General features: G+C 39.5%; 1 protein-coding gene across 1 annotated transcript; it reads left to right on the top strand.

Moving 5' to 3' along the window:
• Positions 1 to 101: 101 nt before the first annotated feature.
• Positions 102 to 11,817, top strand: LOC134066257 (uncharacterized). The gene is made up of 4 exons (XM_062521569.1): positions 102 to 155; positions 8,447 to 8,531; positions 8,654 to 8,746; positions 9,077 to 11,817. The coding sequence occupies exons 2-4, from the start codon at positions 8,462 to 8,464 to the stop codon at positions 9,850 to 9,852; spliced, it is 939 nt and encodes a 312-aa protein (XP_062377553.1). The 5' UTR covers positions 102 to 155; positions 8,447 to 8,461; the 3' UTR covers positions 9,853 to 11,817.
• The last annotated feature ends 11,842 nt before the right edge of the window (positions 11,818 to 23,659 follow it).

Here is a 23,659-nt window from a genome sequence, read left to right as displayed (position 1 = left end):
CACAGAAACCTTTGAGTGTCATTTGTCAGGAATCCCACAGATCTTGTTTGTAGTTCCCCATTTCCTCCACCGGTAAGGTATGAATCGAAACTTACTGAAGAAATAAAATGAACAACACAGAGTGAATCAGTAAGTTTGAGACACAGATGAGTAAGGTAAGCTAATATTCTAGGTTCGTCTTCATGTTTGTCAACAGCTTGAAGAGTTCTTTTCCAAAACGCTATATCCACCATTTTAATGAATTTTCATAAATATTTTTTTTTAATTTTGTTATTCAAGTAATTTCAGTGGAACTGTAATTGGGTTATGTTTAGTTGATTCATCTTTACTCAGTCAAAACAAAATAACTTCTTTTTGATATTACCTGATATACTCAATTAATTAAATAAGATTTTTTTTTTTAAAACGTTTTCAAAAATGGATTTATAGCGTTTTGGAGAAGAGCTCTTCATATGTATTTTGTTTATTGAAATATACTTTTGCAAACTGATTTGATGCGGATAGCATATTATTCTACATATTGGTTTGCAAATGGATGGGATTATTGTTTATTGTTAATGGACCTAAATACTGATTGTCTGATCAACAGTATAAACTATCACCTATTTGGCAATATTGAAGGAATTATAGGAATTGAGTGGTGATTATTTATGGTACTATGGAATGTCTAACAGAGTAGATCACAGGGTTATGTAAACAGCTTTGAATTCATGTAGTAATTGATGAGTGACTCGTGTGTCCTTGGAAGTGAGCTACATATGGTTTTAAAGTTATCATATGCTTAGTTGAAAGTGATTAGTTTGAGAATTTCTCAACATCCCTATTACAGTACCTGTATATGAAGAGACCACAGCAAAATCATACTGATAGTTGGCTGATAGCTAGTTTACAAAACAAGAGATAAAAAGTTGAATAAGTAGGTCCTGCATTTTCTGTGGGTATGTGTGGCAACTGATAACTCATAACTGGTCCATATCTACTATGTGATATGTTATTACACAGATCTTCATAATGCTGTAGAATGCTCCGTTCACTTGAATGGGCCTTCCAAACATTTGGAGGTCAGATAATTTTGTATAACATACCTCTGCTATGTATGACAGACTGAGTTTTGTGCCACTGATTTATTCAAGCAATAAGCCCCCAGAGGCCGTGGGTTATACTGTATAATCAAACAGCTAAGGGGCGTTGTTAGGCACGATGCGAAGTGGATGGATTTTGTGAAAATTAGCGCTGAATAGACACTCTGCATTCTAAAAAACTTCTTGTAATCCCAAAACTCATATTAAATGGTCTGTGAGCTAACTATCTAACTGCAATGAACTTAACCTCCACTGCCAGTTAATAGTGATGTCAGTCAAGTTCTATTTGTTTGGCAATCGATTTGTTTGCTCAGCGGAAATCACAAAACAGTAATAAATATAGCCGCAAGCGGCGATGGCGGGCCCGAGCACCTGCGGTGCGGAGACCTGTGACATTTCGGAATCTAACAAAGCAACATGTGCGTGTTGGTGGGCATGTGCATGAGCAACACACATGGCCACCAAATTTGGTCAATTTTCCTGAATGTATGTGTCAACCACAACAGATAACACGCTAGGTGGCGCTATAGAGTCCCTAAGCCACACCCCAGGCCAGAGCTCTATCTCTGACTATCGATAGCAATAACGCACAAGCCCACCAAATTTGCCTAATTTTCGTGAATGTGTGTGTCAACCACAACAGACAATGCACTAGGTGGCGTTATACAGTCCCTAAGCCACAATCTAAGCCAGAGCTCTGTCTCTGACTAGTGGTAGCAATAACACACAAGCCCACTAAATTTGGTTCATTTTCATGAATATATGAGTCAACCACAGTACACAACGCGCTACGTGGCGCTATAGAGCCCCTAAGCCACACCCTAGGCCAGAGCTCTATCTCTGTATCCATATTTGTTGTCCAAATTTGAGATGATAACCAGTGTGTTGATATGGTGTACTGTAAATCATGCATCTGTAAGGCTTACATCAATATCTTTGCTTCAGATCATTGAATTCATAAAATCTGTTGCTGTTTTTAATGTGTATGTGTGTCTTGATGTAAACAAAACGTAACTAAGTCATGATTGTTAGACTTTTCTGTATTCTGGTTATTACATGCTATTCCAACCAAGCATTTTTGTGAGGAAAAGAACCACTTTAGTGGTGGACTGGTCGGGGATTGAACCGGCAACCCTCCAGTTACAAGCCCAAAGCCCCAACCAGTAGGCCCAGCTGCCTCAAGGGGGGGGGTGGGTTGTATGTGTGTGTGTGTGTGTATGTGTGTGTGTGTGTGTGTGTGTGTGTGTGTGTGTGTGTGTGTGTGTGTGTGTGTGTGTGTGTGTGTGTGTGTGTGTGTGTTTGTGTGTGTGTGTGTGTGTGTGTGTGTGTGATTGGTGAGTGAGTGTGTGAGTGAGGAGAGTGTGTGAGTGTGTGAGTGAGAGTGTGTGTGTGTGTGTGTGTGTGAGTGAGTGAGTGACCAGGAGTCCCTAACTGCTGATATGATATGATTCGATAAACCCTTGGTTTGATTCGATAAAGCGTCTAGGACAAGTTTTTCAAAATACATGACTTTACTGTATTCTGGTTATTACATGCCATTCCAACCAAGCATTTTTATGAGGATTAGAACTTGGGTCTGACTTAGTCAGTCCCCAATTCTATCACAAAAATGACTTAACCTGAGTAAAATCTTTATACACATGATCTTTTCTTTACCTTTTACTTTGCATCACACTGTCATTCTTGACTCTCTGTGTGTGAGTTTGTGTGTGTGTGTGTGTGTCTGTGTGTGTGTGTCTGTGTCTGTGTCTGAGTCTCTGTGTGGAAAGCGGGGGAGGTTAGAGAGACATCCAGCTGGGAGAGAGGGGAGGGGTGGGAAGAACTGTGGGGGGAGGGAAACAGACAAGGAGGGGGAGAGTGGGCGAGCCACAGTGAGGGAGCCAGACCGTGCGCCGCTAGGCACACAGACCTATAAAAACCTAATAAACCTAAATATCTCACTTTCTGTTAACATGGTTAAAATCAAAATTGCAGCATAGGTTGATATGATTATAATTATTCATCAACTCGCTTCAAAATATTTTAGCTAAAACTGTGTCCACCACAATCATTAATGCGCTTTTAAAAAACACAAACAACACCAGATTCAAAACTTTGTATATGACTGTCACTACAAACACACTAACTAATACTCCATCAAATTTCATCCAAATTAGTCACTGTTTTCTGCCTATAACACCAACTTATTGTTTCTTTTATAAGACACCTAGATTCAAACCTTCGCCATTTCAATATACTTTTGAAATTCAAAAATCTGGTCGCAATTCCTCTCGGGCCACCCCTCAAGATCATTTTACTGCTGAAAGGACATGATTTCGATAAACCGTCTAGGAGAAGTGTTTAAAAATACGTGATGTGCAAAAATCATAATCATAATCATAACTCAAATTCCTCTAAGATTTACTATATCATTTAAATGTAAAAGTTGTTCAGATTAGTACAACACATATGCCCACCAAATTTGGTTCATTTTCGTGCATGTATGTGTCAAACACAACAGAAACCGCGCTAGGTGGCGCTATAGAGTCCCTGAGCCACACCCTAGGCCAAAGCTCTGTCTCTGAGTTTCGATTGCAATTCTACAAATGGCTGCCAAATTACAAGAGTTTTAGAGCATGCCAAGTTGGTGAAAAAAAAAAAACAGGTAAGACGGAAAAAGAATAATAATAATAATAATAATAAATATAGCCGCAAGCGGCGATGGCGGGCCCGAGCACCTGCGGTGCGGAGACCTGTGACATTTCGGAATCTAACAAAGCAACATGTGCGTGTTGGTGGGCATGTGCATGAGCAACACACATGCCCACCAAATTTGGTCAATTTTCCTGAATGTATGTGTCAACCACAACAGACAACATGCTAGGTAGCGTTATAGAGTCCCTAAGCCACACCCTACGCCAGAGCTCTATCTCTGACTATCGATAGCAATAACGCACAAGCCCACCAAATTTGGTTCATATTCGTGAATGTGTGTGTCAACCACAAAAGACATTGCACTAGGTGGCCTTATACAGTCCCTAAGACACCCTTGGCCAGAGCGCTGTCTCTGAATAGCTATGGCAATAACACATATGCTAGCCAAATTTGGTTCATTTTGGTGAATGTACGTGTCAACCACAACAGACAATGCACTAGGTGGCGCTAAAGAGTCCCTAAGCCAAACCCGAGGCCAGAGCTCTGTCTCTGAATAACTATAGCAATAACATACATGCCCACCAAATTTGGTTCCTTTGGGTGAATGTACGTGTCAACCACAACAGACAATGCGCTAGGTGGCGCTATAGAGTCCCTAAGCCACACCCTAGGCCAGAGCTCTATCTCTGACTATCGATAGCAATAATGCACAAGCCCACCAAATTTGGTTCATTTTCGTGAATGTTTGTGTCAACCACAACAGACAACGCACTAGGTGGTGCTATAGAGTCCCTACGCCACACCCTATGCCAAAGCTCTGTCTCTGACTAGCCATAGCAATAACGCACAAGTCCACCAAATTTGGTTCATTTCCGTGAATGTTTGTGTCAACCACAACAGATAACGTGCTTATAGGTGGCGCTATAGAGTCCCAAAGCCACACCTTAGGCCAGAGCTCTGTCTCTGACTAGCAGAGGCAATTCCACATGTAGCTGCCAAATTACATCCAATTCATAGCCTTTTTTCTGCCTATAACACCAACTTCCTGTTTCTTAATAAAACGCCATAATTCAAACCTTCGCCATTTCGATATACTTTTGAAATTCAAAAATCTGTTCGCAATTCCTCTCGGGCAACCCCTCAAGATCATTTTAGTGCTGATATGACATGATTTCGATAAACCGTCTAGGAGAAGTGTTTCAAAATACATGATGTGCAAAAATCATAATCATAATCATAACTCAAAGTTGTTTAAGATTCACTATGTAGTGTAAATGTAAAAGTTGTTCAGATTTATACAACACATCTGCCTACCAAATTTGGTTCATTTTCGTGCATGCACATGTCAACCACAACAGACAGCGCGATAGGTGGCGCTATAGACCCCCTGAGCCACACCCTAGGCCAGGGCTCTGTCTCTCAGTATCAAATGCAATTCTACATATGCCTGCCAAATTACAAGAGTTTTGGAGCATGCCAAGTTGGTGAAACGGCCAAACGGGCTAAGACGAAGAAAGAATAATAATAAATATAGCCGCAAGCGGCGATGGCGGGCCCGAGCACCTGCGGTGCGGAGACCTGTGAAATTTCAGAATCTAACAAAGCAACATGTGCGTGGTGGTGGGCATGTGCATGAGCAACACACATGCCCACCAAATTTGGTCAATTTTCCTGAATGTATGTGTCAACCACAACAGACAACACGCTAGGTGGCGCTATAGAGTCCCTGAGCCACACCCTAGGCCAGAGCTCTATCTGTGACTATCGATAGCAATAACGCACAAGCCCACCAAATTTGGTTCATTTTCGTGAATGAGTGTGTCAACCACAACAGACAATGCGCTAGGTGGCGCTATACAGTCTCTAAGACACCCTTGGCCAAAGCGCTGTCTCTGAATAGCTATAGCAATAACACACATGCCCACCAAATTTGGTTCATTTTCCTGAATGTATGCGTCAACAACAACACACAATCTAGGTGGTGCTATAGTCCCTAAGCCACACTCTAGGCCAGAGCTCTGTTTCTGACTAGCGACAGTAATAACAAACAAGCTCACCAAATTTGATTCATTTTCGTGAATGTATGTCAACCACAACAGGTAAAACACTAGGTGGCGCTATAGAGTCCCTAAGCCACACCCTCGGCCAGAGCTCTGTCTCTGAATAGCTATAACAAAACACATGCCCACCAAATTTGGTTCATTTTCATCAATGTTTGTGTCAACCACAACAGACAATGTGCTAGGTGGCGCTATAGAGTTCCTAAGCCACACCCTAGTCCAGAGCTCTGTCTCTAACTAGCAAACACAATAACACATGAGCCCACCAAATTTGGTTAATTTTCGTGAATGTTTGTGTCAACCACAACAGACAATGCGCTAGGTGGCGCTATAGAGTCCTTAAGCCACACCCTAGGCCAAAAAACTGTCTCTGACTACTGATAGCAATAACACACAAGTCCACCAAATTTGGTTCATTTTCGTGAATGTATGTGTCAACCACAACAGACAACGCACTAGGTGGCGCTATATAGTCCCTATGCCACACCCTAGGCCAAAGCTCTGTCTCTGACTAGCCATAGCAATAAGACACAAGTCCACCAAATTTGGTTAATTTTCGTGAATGTTTGTGTCAACCACAACAGATAACATGCTGCTAGGTGGCGCTATAGAGTCCCGAAGCCACACCTTAGGCCAGAGCTCTGTCTCTGACTAGCGATAGCAATAACACACAAGCACACCAAATTTGGTTCATTTTCATCAATGTATGTGTCAACCACAACAGACTATGTGCTTGGTGGCGCTATAGAGTTCCTAAGCCACACCCTAGGCCAAAGCTCTGTCTCTGACTAGTAGTAGCAATAACACACAAGTCCACCAAATTTGGTTCATTTTCGTGAATGTTTGTGTCAACCACAACAGATAACGTGCTGCTAGGTGGCGCTATAGAGTCCCAAAGCCACACCTTAGGCCAGAGCCCTGTCTCTGACTAGCAGAAGCAATTCCACATGTAGCTGCCAAATTACATACAATTCCTAACCTTTTTTCTGCCTAAAACACCAACTTCCTGTTTCTTAATAAAACGCCATAATTCAAACCTTCGCCATTTCAATATACTTCAAAAATTCAAAAATCTGGTCGCAATTCCTCTCGGGCAACCCCTCAAGATCATTTTAGTGCTTATATGACATGATTTCGATAAACCGTCTAGGAGAAGTATTTCAAAATACGTGATGTGCAAAAATCATAATCATAATCATAATTCAAATTCTTCTAAGATTCACTATATAGTTTGAATGTAAAACTTGTTCAGAATAATACAACACACATGTCCACCAAATTTGGTTCATTTCCGTGAATGTATGTGTCAACCACAGTAGACGGCGCGCTAGGTGGCGCTATAGAGTCCCTGAGCCACACCCTAGGCCACAGCTCTGTGTCTGAGTATCAAATGCAATTCTACATATGCCAGCTAAATTGCAAGAGTTTTAGAGCATGCCAAGTTGGTGAAAAATGTTACTGGTAAGATAATTATACTATAATAATAATAAGAAGAATAATCTGAGCAAAAACAATAGGGCCTTGCACCTACGGTGCAGCCACTTTCAGTGGCCGCACCTCGGTGCTCGGGCCCTAATAATCTGTACAAAAACAATAGGGCCTTGCACCTACGGTGCAGCCACTTTCAGTGGCCGCACCTCGGTGCTCGGGCCCTAATAATAATAATAATAATCTGAGCAGAAACAATAGGGCCTTGCACCTACGGTGCAGCCGCTGCTACAGCGGCCGCACCTCGGTGCTCGGGCCCTAAAAATGATTTTACATATATGACATATTTTCACTAGAATTTTATTAGAAAGCGTATTTAATCTAAGTGTGTAATACATAATGAGCACATGAAAATGGTCATGTTGGAAGGATGTATATGTCTCTGTCTTGTCTACACTGCGGTCACAGTAGAGCAGTGGTAACGTCAACAATCAATTTGGTTCCCGCCACTTCTCCTCTTATGTGTGACACATGACAACAACACACCCTAGAAACTGGAAGAACCAGATTGCTAAGATATTGGTAATGTGGAAATCACCAAATGGAAGTTAATTTAAACAAACAACAGGTGCAATTAGATGTTTGATTGGCGGTAGTTCTACCAAGAGACTGAAATACATGACTATTTACAGTTTAAGCAAAAAAAAAAAAATTAAATACATACAGAAGTTTAAGATGAGTTACAAGGTGTTTAAAACTATTCCAATGTTCCATTTATAAGTCTAGTCAGGAGCGGTATGGGAGACTTCTGGCATGGAGTGGTGCTGACTGTCTAGGAGACCGCTCAGATGTTTGAGCTCAAGTCTGGGAGCAAAGTCTCTGCATAGTTGTGGGTCTGACTTACAGTAGCTGTGGGAGTCGCTCCATTGCAACAGCGAGGTATACTTTGTCAAATGCTTTGGAAGAAAATAGTGGTAATAAGGGTATTGACACTGCCTGGTCTGTCCGATGTTTCGTAGAGTGTGTCCAGAATGCTCAAAATGGCATGGGTAGAGGATCTTCTGGAACCAAGGATCTTCTGACCAAATCTCTGTGATCTTACTGAACACCAGGGTTAATAAAATCAATTTAGGGTGAATGCTTTTTCCCAGCCATTGGGGTAAGACCCTCCTGAAATGATGTGTTGTCAAATCAAGTTGAAGACACATGGTGTTGTTTTATTGAACATCTCCTTTTTTGTAGATCTAAAGGGCAAACATGAACAACGACACAGGATATAACCGCCTGGTACCAAATGGTGTCATGCAAAACTTGAAGAAATGCCAAGGTAAGTTCTCATTTTCTCTCTCACCATGTTGTGAATGCTTCACTATATATTATATCATATATTGATATTTTACAATGTACAGTAATGATCTAATGTTTACAATGTAATGTCTTCTTCACTAGGATTCATGCAAAAATGGAGGAACACAATAATTTTGGTTGTTGTTGTTGTCATCTTCTTGATCCTCACCATTGCAGGATGGGCCATGTTCATTGGTAAGTTGTTCCCTTTTGAACTGCTCATCAGAACTAATTTAAATTCACTGTCTGACCAATGAGAAGCTCAACAAAGTTCTACAACAGAAGTGATCATGGATGGTAGCAAGGCAACATGACATAGACTGTTTTGATATGACAGGCCAGGATGTTGTGTGGAATGTTATAGAATACGCTCAAAGCAAGTATGTGTGCTTGACTGATCAGCAGTGTCTCTCTCTTTCTCTCTCTCTCTCTCTCTCTCTCTCTCTCTCGCTCTCTCTCTCATGCTCTCTCTGTGTGTGCGTGTAAGTGTGTCACCATTGTCATTAATGCCAGCGTTTATATCAGATTGTAGGAACAATTCTGCAGCAAGAGAGAAGGCGGCCTTGGAGAGAGAGAACCGACTAAGGGAGGAAGCTCATAAAAACCTCACTGAAGCCATACAAGACCTGACAGCTGAGGCAGGGAAAAATCTATCAGATTGTAGGAACGAGTCTGCAGAAAGACAGAGAAAGGCCTTGGACAGAGAGAGAGCACAAAATATAACCATACAAGAGATGAAAGTGAAGATTGAGAACATCACAGAAATGGCAGAGAAAAAACTAAATTCAACGGTAAAAAAGATAAGAGAAGAGGAGGAGAAGAAGAGAATTAAAGGAGAAACAGAGATACTAAAGATTGAGACACAAAAGAGGATCGAAGGTGAAAAGAAGATCAGAGATGAGGAGGAACAAAAGAGAATCGATGGTGAAAAGAAGATCAGAAAAGAGGAGGAACAAAAGAGAATCGGCGGTGAAAAGAAGATCAGAGATGATGAGGAACAAAAGAGAATCGAAGGTGAAAAGAAGATCAGAGATGAGGAGGAACAAAAGAGAATCGAAGGTGAAAAGAAGATCAGAGATGAGGAGGAACAAAAGAGAATCGAAGGTGAAAAGAAGATCAGAGAAGAGGAGAGGAAGAGACAGGATTTACAGAAGGAAAAAGACAGACTACAAAATGAGATTAATATGTTCAAGGTTAGAAGGCCTCTTTGTAACATGGGTCACATGATTTCAACTGTACCCCATGCACATGGAATCTGTCTGGCATTTGTTTATGTCATCTCCCAGTGGACAATAGCTTAAGTTATTACCTCCGCCAAGGAGATTATGTTTTCATCGGGGTTTGTTTGTATTTTGTCTGTCTGTTTGTTAGCAAGATAACTCAAAAAGTCATGGATGGATTTCGATGAAAGAAACAATTACATTTTGGGAGTGATCCGTATCACCGTCTGGATTCAGGAGGCGGTTATGTTTTTCGCTTGGCGGTGTAATGGCATGGTATGGCCATGTAGTGGCGATCTCAATAGTTTAGGTTCAAATGTATGACCACCAAGAAGGAAGTAACAATGAGAGTTATATAGGCTACCCGTATCCTGATCGTTGTGTCCTTTAATATGTAGTTAGAGGAACAATACATGGAGTCAGCAGCTCATAGCTCACGACAGAAGGAGTCTAGAGACTCAGATAACCTGTCAGAAGGTTTTTTTGGTATGGAGAGTGAAAACAGGTGACCTGTGGAGCAAGAGTAAGCGTGATTTGCCGAAAGCAAGCAACGAGCCAGCGATTAGCAAACAGCATGCCGTATGAACAACGTATTCACACCACCGGGAGTGTTCGACATCCAACCACGATATCCTGAGTTCATTGCAGTTGACAGAAGCGGAGCTAAAGGACTATAAGCAGGCTTTTCATGGACATTTTATCGGAGTGCACAATGTTATTTATGAGTTGCATCCTGATCATTGTGTCCTTAAATGTATACCCTAGTTAAAGGAACAAGACAGGTGGAGGTCTGCGCTCTCTGAGTGCTTTTCCAGTTCATTTTATTTTCATTTGATTTTAAATTATCTTTGTTTTGTTTTTCTCATTTGTAATTTGAATGTCTGTAAAGTTTGAAAGGTATAGACAGTTACATTTTCTTGCCTAACAGGGTCTGCATGTACTATAGGTCAAAAGATAATGGTACTCTGCAATTCATTGGTAAATACGTTTTGTTTACCCGACTCCTGCCTATACGGCCGACCTGCAACTGTTATGTGGGTTATGTTCTTTACCAACCCCACTCTCACTTATGCCTGACCAACTTTTGCACTCTGCACGTAGGGGGCAACCACCGACTTCAAGGCACCTAACCCCAACCTTAACCCTAACCCTTGCCTAACCCTAGTGCCTTCCATGCAGTGCTGCCTAGAAGACGGCAATGGGGGCTTAAAGCATCATAAAACCCCTCCTGGCCAGGTCAACCCATACAGAAAAATCAAGGGAAAAAATATATTCACATACTGTATATGAAGCTGCATCCATCTTATATTTTAATAGATGGCTACAGTATATGTAATAAATATAAAGTACAATAATGTATGCAAATATATGTGACACCTGTCACCCAAAATGGATATCTTGAAAGTAGTGTGAAAGTCCATGCTAAATATATGTACAGTAATTGTATGCTGAAAACTACAGAGCCCAGGAGGTGTCATTGCAAGATTTGTTTTTTGTACCAAGAGAATGTGCACTCATTTCAGTAAATTGTGCACTAATTTAACTAAATTGTAGTCTTATTTACCATTTTTGTGGGCTCATTTTACTAAATTGTGTGCATGCTTTAATAAATAGTGCGCTCATTTTACTAAATTGTGCTCTCAATTCAGTACATTTTACTAAATTCCCTTATCAAAAATCCTATAGGATTCCAATCAGATATTGGTTGCCAAATAGCAACAATCGTATAGGATTTAGGAATCATATTGGATTTTGGTTCAAAAATCTGGAAGAGGAATGAGGGGTGAATGTTATTCTAAGCTCTGCTTTCTCCCCCCCCCCCCCCTCTCTCTCTCTCTCTCTCCCCCCTCCCTTTCTCTCTTCATGTTTTGCTAGAAACATTGTTTCATCTGGCGTATTTGATTTAACTTGTTCAATTTAAATTCAAGTTTGTTTGTGATTACGTTAACTTTGTTCCTTTGTATATTTACCTATCTGGGTTTCACTTTACATTCAACACATGGTTTAATGGATGCATTTACCGGCTTAATGTCTAATAAATTGTTCATTTACCCACCAATTGCATATCTCTAAGTTTTGTATGCTATGCCATGCTCTGCCATATAGCTGATAGACTAGTTATATGGTAATTTATTTGAGATAAGTTCTTAATCATACAGAGTCAGATAATTGTGTTTTTTCTCGTAATAACATTATCATCTAACTCCCCAGCTTGTTTGTCCATTGTTCAGACGTGTTTCAAGTGACGATGCCCAATGTGCTTTCATGTCACAGATTCCCCCCCTTAAAAGGAAAAGAAAAGAAAGGAGATAAGAAACGACTTTAATGCAACCATACAATATGTGCCATTATAAGCCAGGAAAATAAAAATGAAACAGTAAAAATAATGACTAAAACTTCAATGGATCTTCAACTAGAGAGTCAAGTGACACAAATGACTCATCATCATGCATGGTGCAGGTCATACGATGACAGATATGACCACTGGAATTGGAATTTGTCCGATAAAATCTAACCAACTAGTTATTAAAGAGAAACTATGCAAGATTGGCGATTTCATCTTAAGTTTCGGTTTCGTTTTTAATTTTCGCTCGTTTTATGCTTGCATATTTCTCTGCAGAGCTTCCCCGACAGCTTTAGCGTGTATATTTATATATATATAGGCTATATATAAATATATAAATTGCAAGCGTGGTTCTTCTTGTTCTTTATGCATCTCAGCCTTCCAGATGTAAACAGGGAACGATCGTCTCCTGAACAAACTGCAAGGTTGCAATAGCGGATAGGGACACTGGGGGCGGGAGGAAATATTACTGTTTTCGATAAAACTGGTCAGTCAAGCAAAACAACGATTTCTAAGTGATTTTATGACTATGAAAAAGTTGCATAGGGTCTCTTTAATCTTGTATTAAGACAAACAAATCCAATTGTATAGTTTTCAGTACACTGCACAAATGCAGCTTTCTCCCCCAGTACATGTTTTATTCAGATGTTGTTGGTGAGCAGGTGCCTGGCACTACTGACAGGTGAACGTAAGATGTCAAGTTCTCTACCTGTTCAGGCTCATGAAGGCCTTATAAGCACACCACATACAGGAATGCAGTTAGAGACGTTTCAGAGAGATCAGAGACAGTGATCAGGGAAGAGTATTGTATACAGACTACACATAACCACACACACACACACACACACACACACACTGACTGAGTCAGTACACACACACACACACACACACACACACACACACACACACAGACGCACGCACACACACACACACACACACACACACACACACACACACACACACACACACACACACACACACACACACACACACACACACACACACATTTGGTTTCAGGAATGTTTCCTCCAGAGAAAGTAAGAATCGAAACTTACAGTATCAAAGAGATAACATCAACGGCATGTCCTTCAAACCAGTGCGCTTAAGACGTAGACTTGTGAAAGGTAAGCGAGGACTACATTTATTGAAGTATTACATTTTGAATTGTTTCAGTTGATAAAGATGAATTGCTCTATCTGTTAGCATGTGTAGTACGTTGAGCAGATGTGGGAAATGTTGTCAGCTGTGAACAAAAACATGCTTGAGTGAAGCTGATGCTTCTAATCCATCTGTATATTACAGTTTTTTATAATCATTTTGCTACTATTTTCAGAACCTTGATGTAATTTTTCACAACTCTAGACACAAAACTCACAACCAATGATCAAAATGCACATTTTTCAAAACTCTAACCCTTTTCTCAATTGCTTGGATACAATACACATACAACTTAGATCATTTGTTCATTCAACAAAACTCACCTGTTCAATATGATACAACTTAACATCAAAGTACTACTATTTCAAAAGGCAATTCACACATTACATTTCAAATGAGAGTCTATTCATTTCCTTACAATGATCTAACTATCAATTGATACAACTGCTCAAAATGATAAGTAACTGTTGCATTACTCTTATGCAGTTGTATGGAAACACGAAACAGACACACAATCTTCCATGTTTACTGCAAATCATGAAAGTTTCAAGATACTGTAACGAGATTCACTGTCACCAATTAGCATGGAGCATGAACCAATCAGGCTACAATATCCATGGATGTAGCCTAATATTTTATATCTTTATATAAAAAAATATATATATTTTTTATATTTTAGATTTTCATCAGGCTGTCTTTTCTTTTCTATTTCATAGCTAATTATTTTTACTTTAATTCAAATAAACCTATGTTGTGATTGTACCGTAGTGTTTTGCATCATATATTACAAACTTTGATCAATGATTCCACTGTGTCTGTAGTATTCTCTCTACAACTGCAGTACTTTTACAGAGATGTGTTTACTGTACTGTTCCTGTAGTACCATAATGAAACCTGTATCACCTATTTTGTTCTACAATATCTAATGATTGTACGAACAATGACACAATGAAACTATCGGTTGCTTGTGTGTGGGTGATCTATAGTTATGTTTCAGTGGTATTTCACAGTAAATTTGTTTTTTGAACCAATGATTGTGCAATTGCAAGATTTCTTTGAAGATGTGAATGTACAGTCCAATGTTTTGAACATTAGAGGGCCTGTGTTACAAGTGATAACCGTTTTGAGTTTTGTGTCTAGAGTTTTGAAAAATGACATCAAGGTTCTGAAAATAGTAGCAAAGTGATTGTAAAAAACTGTAGTCTGGCTATCACCATACTAAGCTCAATCTTTCTGCCAGGCGAAATCCAAATTTGCTGATGTTCAGGCAGGGTTCACCCAGCCTACCTGTAAATGTTATGTTAGCAAAATTAGGCCATCTCTAGTGACACATCTAGTGCATAACATGCAACCATCAACCATCAGAAATGCTTAAGCATAGCTACGCTAATGACTATGTTTTATTTTTGCTGAAGCATAGTGTAACATAGATTTGAAATGTGTTCTATAAACATGTATGTTTGTATGTTTCACAAGAAATAATGAGGTCATTACATGTGACACTTGGCACGTACACTCAGGAACCAAATTACTGACAGGTTGGTATGAGGAAAATGTTTTTCAAGCAAGAGGAGACTTTAGAACAAGATTTGTTTTAATGTAGCATGTCCCCTATGATCCTATGTTAAAGGTGAGCATGAACCGCAACATCTCGCTCTATGAAGAAAATGGTATCAGAGAAAACTTGATAAAATACCTTCGCTGTAAGTATGAAAACTCTAGACCAGCCCATATATTACAGTACGCTGGACTGACGTATTGCATTTATATCCAAAGTAAAATAAAACTGGAACAGTATTGAAATTAAGAATGTTACAGCAACTGTGAGAAGGCTATACAATGGAAGCTTATATTGTATGTAGGGCATGGCCCGTGATGTCAACCAACTTATTTTTGCCAATTATTAATTGGCTTAAAAAGTTATGAAAAGTATCTAACCACATGAGATAAATGCAATAGAAATACCTGTGTATGTTTATCAAGTGTACAGACAATTCTAAATCTATTCTTTGTACAGCCATGCCACTGCGGCGCAAATGGCTACAGCACCCCTAGTGCTCAAATGCTCACAGGTTCATTTACCAAATCACACTATGCAGAGAATTTAATAAAATATTGCACTGTTTATTAGAATGAAACCCTGTTTTATATTCAAATATATTTGTATACCCCCTGGTCCTCAGAATAAGAATGGCCCCTGATGTGAATCTGTTTGATTGACTTTTCAACTTCAAATCTAGCATGAATTAACATGTCAACTACCATAGACTTAACATTAATCTGGGTGTATCCCCTTTTCTGTGGCAACATTTGGCAATTTTCCCCAAACAAGTGCTACTTTGTCCAAGTGCAATCACCAGCACATTCTATCACAATAGTTTATGTGTGTTTGAGTGTGTGTGTGTGTGTGTGTGTGTGTGTGTGTGCTGTACATAATGTACATATATGTATGAAAACTAATTATGTAGGTTTTTGTCTATTTTGATCCCTAAGACAATACAATTAAGCTTGATATTTTTTCTCTTTCACAGGTTTCAGTAAAAACATCTGTAGAAAAGCAGCCAAAATAAAGCGGCCAATCATCTTCATTGCTTGTATCATCATTATCATGTACATTGGTAATTCATTCCCATTTAAACTCCTATTCAATAACAATCAACAAGGGTATGCAGGCATGCAGGGCATGCTAGTTTAGTTGACAGTATTAAGCTAATTAATTAGGTTGCTAAAATAGGCTGTCAATTGAGTTTAAATTACCTATAACAAAACTCTCTCTCTCTGTCTATCTATCTATTTCTCTCTGTCTATCTATATCTCTCGTTCTCTATATATCTGTTTGTGTGAGTGTGTGTGTGTGTGTGTGTGTGTGTGTGTGTGTGTATGTGTGTGTGTGTGTGTGTGTGTGTGTGTGTGTGTGTGTGTGTGTGTGTGTGTGTGTGTGTGTGTGTGTGTATATGTTTCTCCCTCCACAGAGTCTAACGGTGAATGTACAGCAAGAGAGATGAAGATCAGAGAGGAAGAACAACAAAAAGCCTTAAACAGAGAGCGAGAGCTCCAGAAAGAGGCTGTGAAAAACATCAATGAAGCCATACACCAGATTAGAGTAGAGACTAAGACAAATCTGACTAAAATCTTACAAGAGGCAGCGAAACACCTGAGTAAAACTGTAAGAAAAACAGTTCAAAGAGAGGAGAAGAAGAGAGTTGAAAGCGAGAGAGCCATAAGAGAGGAGGGAAGAAAAAACCTAAAAGAACAGGAACAATATGTGACGTTCCACGGCAAAACCAGTCGCTTGTCGCAACAGGCGTTTCTGAGAAAAATGGCCATTTATGTCACTTGTGCTAAAATCGTGGATTTTTTTTTGTAAGTGTTTTGAAACAGTGGGAGGTCTACACTGTACGGCCGTGAATACATTTCGCCGAAAAACTGACCTTTTGTAGTCTAAAAACGTGAGTTTGTTGAGGTGAGAAAGTTAGAGGAAGCAGGAAGTTAGAGGCGTCTCGTTTTTTGCCGCTTTACGGTAAATGCACTCATCGACAACCACCAAGCCATCCGCGTGCTGTGTCGTTGATACAAGTACCGTAAATCTTGTAATAGCGGCGACCTTACAAAGCGTTCGTGAGTGTTGAGCCGACGGTTAACTTCAAAGGCAGATTTCTCCGTTTTTCTATTGGCATGACAGGATGAACTCAACTCCTTTGAATGTTTATATTTCAGTAATATGACGTTCAATTCATTAGATATAGGTATCGTTTTGAAGGTTGATTATGCCCCTTCCTGAAAACGTAATAACTTTGATTTTGAAAATTTGGACATTGTGACTGATTTCGCCGTGGAAGGTCACATAGGCTATATCAGAGAAATGGCAGAGAAAGAGTGCAATGCAACAGTAGAAGAGATAAGAAAAGAAGTAGCAACAGTTTTGAGTAAAAAAGTGCAGGAGGCACGGCAAGAGGAGAACAAGAAGAGAGCAGAAAGGGGGAGAGATGTAGCAGATGAAAGAGAGTATTTCATCAGACGGGAGAGACAAAGACTGGAGAGGGAATGTGATGACCGGATCAAACAAATGGAGGAGGAGAAAATGGATCAACAGTGGAATATTGACAGACAACAACAGGAGATAGAAAAGTTAAAACAGGAATGCAAATCTCAATACAACATGACTTGCACACTAACTGGATTTGGCATTTGTCTGATAGTAGTTTTGTTATTGTGTTGGTGTGGGGGACCTAGTTCAAGCAAATAAAGAAGTAGGATGTAATGGATATGACAGGAGCAATGGATATGAGGCTAAGAAATGAGAGGAACAATGTTAAATTTCTAAATGTCTTCTTCTCTGTAAAAGTCTTCTCTTGTCTTCTCATGACATTGAACATGACAATAAATAATATAAATGTATTATGATTGGATATTGTCAGTGTTTAGGATGTTTGTCCAACGTGACTTATGAAACCTTAGATGAAGATAATGAAACAACCATGAGCCTAATTTAAAAGTAAAAACAAACTGTTCAGAGTAACTGAAAATGAATAAAATCGAAAGCAAATGAAATGTTACATGTTTTTAATTTCTTGTCTTGCGATTTCGCAGAAAACAAAAATATAAGTCAGTGAATCCCTACTTGCTTAAGTGTGTTTATATCACCAGTTAACTGTTTTAAGTCACAGTATTAGCAGAGTGAATGGAACTATTCATTTGATTTTAAAATTAAGGCTGATTTACAGTTTTTCTCAGTCACATTGGAGCATTTATCAAACTATCATTAGCATTTGCACAACAGTTAGCAAGCACACTTCTCAAAACAATTATCACAAACTGCACTGCATAGTGGATTGGCTGCAAAAGCGCCTACTGTATCTTGCTCAAAATGTTTTGCTTATGTCTCACAAGGAAGTATTTACTCTTATCTTACAAGGGCACAAATTGTGTCTGTGTGTGTGTGTGTGTGTGTGTGTGTGTGTGTGTGTGTGTGTGTGTGTGCTTACATGCACTTAGGGACACCGTAATATTATGGCACTGCACTTAGTCGATGGCAAAAGCAAGTTTTGAAGGGGGCCATTCTGTTATATTCATGGAACCCAGAACTTAAACTCCTACGACTCCAACCACCACTGAAGACATCCAGCTGGAGTCTGAGATCCCCTGGTCCCCATGTCGGCTGGGGTGCAGGTGCTTTTGACAAGGGCTAGAAATACAGCACGCTTACTTTTTAGAAGTGCACATTGAAGACAATAGTGTTGTACTTATCTTTATTCAGTAATTAACTTATTCATGAATTGTTTAAATGTACAATGCATGTATGTATACATGCCAGACAAACTAGAATTATGGAACAATGAGGGTATAATCTTCTGGCAACAATAATTCACATGTAAAAAGAGAAATCTTCAATCTTGAGGTTGAGGTTGTCGAGTTCCATGATCCCCTAGAGGTCAAAGGTGAATTATCCTCTGCTGCTCATTGTTCTTTGTTAGTTCCAAATACTGTACATTTTATTTTCTCTGCCTCAGGCCTACAGCTGAACAACCGCCACTCTCACTTGTGCCATATTGCTTAATCAGATTTACAATAAATGAAAAAGTTTTACATCAACTACAGCCAATAGAAAGATGGCTTACTGTATTAATTCCCAAATGAACATTACATTGATACAGAAGTCATTAATGTGAATCACACATGCACTGTCAAAATGAATGAATTAAGGTGGAATTGATAACATTACTTAGGCTGGATGAACCCTGCCTGAATTTCCGGGGAATTTGAATTTCGCCCAGCAGCTCAGGCTGAAAACCAACAGATCAAGATCCTCTGCTTACTGCCAGAACCTTTGGCTCCAATCAGAAACGGCCATACTCTAGTCCTGGCACGCTATTGGCCGGTGACGTGACAATAACAAAACTTAAGCAGCAATGAAACGAAAGCAGCAGCCGCTGTCGCTTCTGTTTTGGAAGATTTTAAAGGCAAGTTTTCTCTGAAAACAGAACAAAAACTTGCCCTGGAACAGTTCATACAGAAGAAGGACGTGTTTGCGATTCTACCGACTGGCTTTGGTAGGCTAAAAGTTTAATTTACCAACTAGCCCCGCTTGTTGCAATTGCGTACGGAGTCATTTGAACGATGCCCATTGATCACACCTCTTTTGCGGTAGAATCAATGCGCAGCCTCCCCAGATTAATGTTCAATCTTAAAAGATTGAGGTTAGTATAGTGAAAACCAGACTAAACATTACTGTATATCCCTGTGCAATTTTGAACTTTTTAAACTGCCATGTCCACTGCCTCTCAGGATATAATGATCTTTTCTCAATATAGAGGGGAGTCATTTGATATCGCCATGGCAGTGGCCAAGAAGAATTTCCTGTAGCCGTTATCATCACAGTAGAGAGGAAGGAGCCATCAACCAATCAATCAATCAATCAATCAATCAATCAATCAACCAACCAACCAAGTTAATCAACCAACTGATCATTCAATCAATAATTGATTCATTGATATAGTGCCTTTCATACTAGGTATGTAAAAGGAGTAGATAACTAGATATTGACGATGCTTAAAATAGGAAATACTGTCCAGCCGTGTGCATACGACCAGTATTCCCCCTGCTATCTAATCTATAGATGCACCATGTGCTGTTTCTTTAAGTGAAAAGTTTCAGGACTGAAGGATGGACTTAAGAGGTGTGTGAAGTAATCTAAGCTGTAAACCCTATCACAACAGCTTCTTGCAGGGACACAAAGTTCACTCTGAAACAGGTGTCAGCCAGTACAGGTCGCGTGTTGAAAAGATCTCAACGTGAGTGCCATTTATTATATGTTTATGGTTTGAGGGTGGAATGAAAATAACATATAGACAAATGTTTTACACAAAAATGTAAATGCTTGTAGAGAAAATTGTCCAGGTAGATTTATCTTAATATGTTGAATGATTGAACATTGTCCTTGTGCTTATTCTCTGCTTATGCAATGTTATGTGACCCCAGAGCATGTCTGTACGATTTTATATAAGCTTAATGAAATCCATAGACGATTTCCTTTTGTTGTTGCGGTTAGTAAAATAATCTCAGAAATAGATAAAACGGGTTAAGATTTGTCTTGCCATTTTGTAATTATAGTGACCCACATGTTGAAGCGTGTTCTCATATCTAAATCAGGGCTACACAGGTAGCCCACGCTGTGCTCAGATCAGTGATGTGTGTCTTTGGCAGTTTATCCAATAGCAGTAGAGGAGAACGGCTGACTGCAGAGCCTGTATTCACAAAACATTTTATCTTACCAGTAGGAGTACTCCTAAATCGCAATACAATATGCTCTTCTCTTAAAAGTTATTCACAAAGCCTCTCAGACCTACTCTTAGTAAGGGAAAATGGCAACTCCTAAGATAAGATAAGAGCTCCTTTACTATGGTTGCTCCGTCACTGTGGCTGATGTCATTACTCATGCACGAGCTTGATTGAAGTGACCACCTTGATTGGCTGATGATAAAACGCAGGAATGATGGCAAAAACCTCCCCTAAGAAGATGAGTGACAAGTGACAGGTCTTTACTGGTGAGAATGTGTGTACTACACAAGTGAAGGATGGAAGATGATGAATAAATAGAGTAAAGGAATAGAGTAAGACAAAGCAAATAGCCTAGTAGGCCTATCTTTGGTAAATGTTTTAAAATAGTCTCTATGAAGAGACACATTGGCTATATTTGCAAAGAGGAGAAACAATGTAATTTGATTTCAAATGAAACATCTCATTTAGTTTACATGCAGTGAATGGTAGCTGGTGGTGTTATTACATCCCTCAGGTAAGCCTACAATGCACAATATTCCCTCAGGATTGAGAGTTCCTACATTAAGCCTTACAATTCTTTGTGATACAGGCTCTGATTAGCACGGTAACTCATGCAGCCGAAATTTACACTGGCCCTCATTTATCAACCGAGCGTAGAAACCAGCTTAGATCTGAGTGCAGAAATCATCTTCATATTCTCAAACTTTCATATCACTCTTATTTCAGAGTAAGAATAAGCATTTGTTGATAAATGTGGTGTTTGGAAACAAGTGTGAATTAAATATCACACCCCTATATGCTGGTTTTAAAGGCCTAGAAAGGCCTAGAATTTATGACACGAAGGTGCATTATACGTCCAAAAGAGAAACATTTGCGATCTCGAGTCACAGTGACGTCCAGCTAAACCTTGTCAATTTTGGCAGCTAATTTAAATGCAACAGACTTTATTTAGCAGAGAGAATGCATCATACTACAGTTTTTCACAATTGCTAGAACACCTTTTTCAGAACTCTTTCCCTTTTTCTCAAAACTGTGAACACAAAACTCATTTCTCAAACTACATTCTCGAAACCCTTCAATCTTGTTGCAAAACTGAACAATCACCTCAAAACACTTTTAACTTTGCTCAAAACTAACTAATGGTCTCAAATCATTGAACACATCAGGCAAAATTACACTCCTTATGGCTCCTGGAGGAATTGTATTCATTCTAATTTTAAAAATAAAATATCACAATGAAAATAAAGAATAAGGACTTATATCACTCTCTACTCATATCCTCTAGCCTATATGAAGATATAAATAGTTTTGTAAGTGAACAGAAAGACAGGCCAATACTGTACTGAATATGATTTGTACTGTGATGCCACAGACTCTGATAGTACTGTAAGTATGCAATACTGTTATATTGTATTGTGCCTAAATTTAGACTTACTTGGACATACTGATAACTCAGCTCTCTCTCAGAGTTGAGCTCAAAGGGTAGTAAGTGTGCAGTAACAGTGGATGTTCAGTGATTACTGTACTGTATGATAATGGACATTTACGCTATTTCTCTTCTGTAGTCTGAATCTTTGGATTACAGTATTGACGCCACAGAGAAACCACTGATGTTGGGTTGGACCATGAAGTCCTGCTTCTCTCATTGGCATTCCATGAACCAGAACATGGTCAATGATTGTTGCCCAAATATCATCATTTACAGTATTGCAACTCTTGGGACTCTGTCTTTCTCCTCATCCTCTTCCTCCTACCTGCACCCTCCTCTTCCTTGTACCCCACTTCTACTGTAACACACACTTGTTGTCCCCTGCGTCTCTGTCAACTCTGAACTGACTTATATTGGTTGTCACATCCACTGGCGTAGGTTTAGGGGGGGACGCATGGGACTAGTCCCATTCAATATTTTAAGATGACAAAATTGTCCCCCCCAATATTTCCGCGAACTTATTTTTGCGTTCCGACGGCCAGCACGACAGTAGGCCTACGAGGCACGCGCCGTGATTTGATTGGCTGAAAGCGCTACACACACGGGACGCGAGAGTGTCAAAGCAGATTAGCAGCAGAGTCTGACTGGCAGTACTTTTTGCTAGTATAATGTCCATAATAATTTATGTTAATAAAATGTTGTTTGTTCAGCATTACACAGTCTCAGGTATATATGTATTATGTCTCATAAATGTATAGACATCATTCCTAAACTATGGTTCATACCCATACAGTTACTTACAGGCTATATTATCTGGGCAAATCTAAGATATGCGTAGCTTCTGTTATCTGAGAAACAACATTGCCATCTAGAGGTTAAACAGTGGATACTACATAATAATTGTCGTCCGCACACATTCCTCTACACGCGGGTATAGTAATATAAACGCAAGAGGTTATTGTTTAAATTAAACGAAAACAAAAACAAATTACAGTCTTCCCAGTAAAAGTTCACTTCCGGGTGTCCCCCCCAAAGCTGAGACCAAACCTACGCCCTTGGTCACATCATTAGACAGAAGTGTTATCAATTTTGAGTGGTAGTGTTCAAATGGAGACAACTGTGCTTTAATTGTGTTCAACTTCCGCCTTCTTTGGTTATCAATATAATTAAGAAGTGCATCAGAATGCAAAATGTGTTTAGAGTTTTGCAAAAAGGGTTAATGAGTCTGGTAAAATGGGTGAAAGTGGGTGAAAGTAGTCTATGGTTTTGCCAAAAAAGGGAGTAATTCAACAAATGTGTTCAGGCATTTGAGAATTTGATTCAGAGAATGGGGTTTAGTGTTTGAGCAACCGTGAAAAACTGTAATAATACATTAATTACAAAACCATACTACACTGCCTCCTATTGGAAGCCTCCCAAAAGGTAGTTGCTTTACTAATTGAATGACTACAGTTTCTCTCTAGGCCTATCTTACATCATCTACTTCTGATCTCAGTTCCTTCCCCACCTTCAACACACCAACCCCAGTGATCATTCCCTGCCCCTAAATTGAGCATAATAAACTTCAGACTCCAGACTGAATTTCCCACAGGTCCCTCTAGAGGTCATTATGTGTAGGCACCTCCTATCATAAAGATACATCATGACTGGTTGATGATTATTGGTTTGTCTTCACTGGC

The sequence above is a fragment of the Sardina pilchardus genome, chromosome 1 (assembly GCF_963854185.1).
Source record: "Sardina pilchardus chromosome 1, fSarPil1.1, whole genome shotgun sequence".
Lineage (NCBI taxonomy): Eukaryota > Metazoa > Chordata > Actinopteri > Clupeiformes > Clupeidae > Sardina > Sardina pilchardus.
Note: the sequence above shows the minus strand (reverse complement) of the source record. Positions and strands in the feature narration are given on the sequence as shown.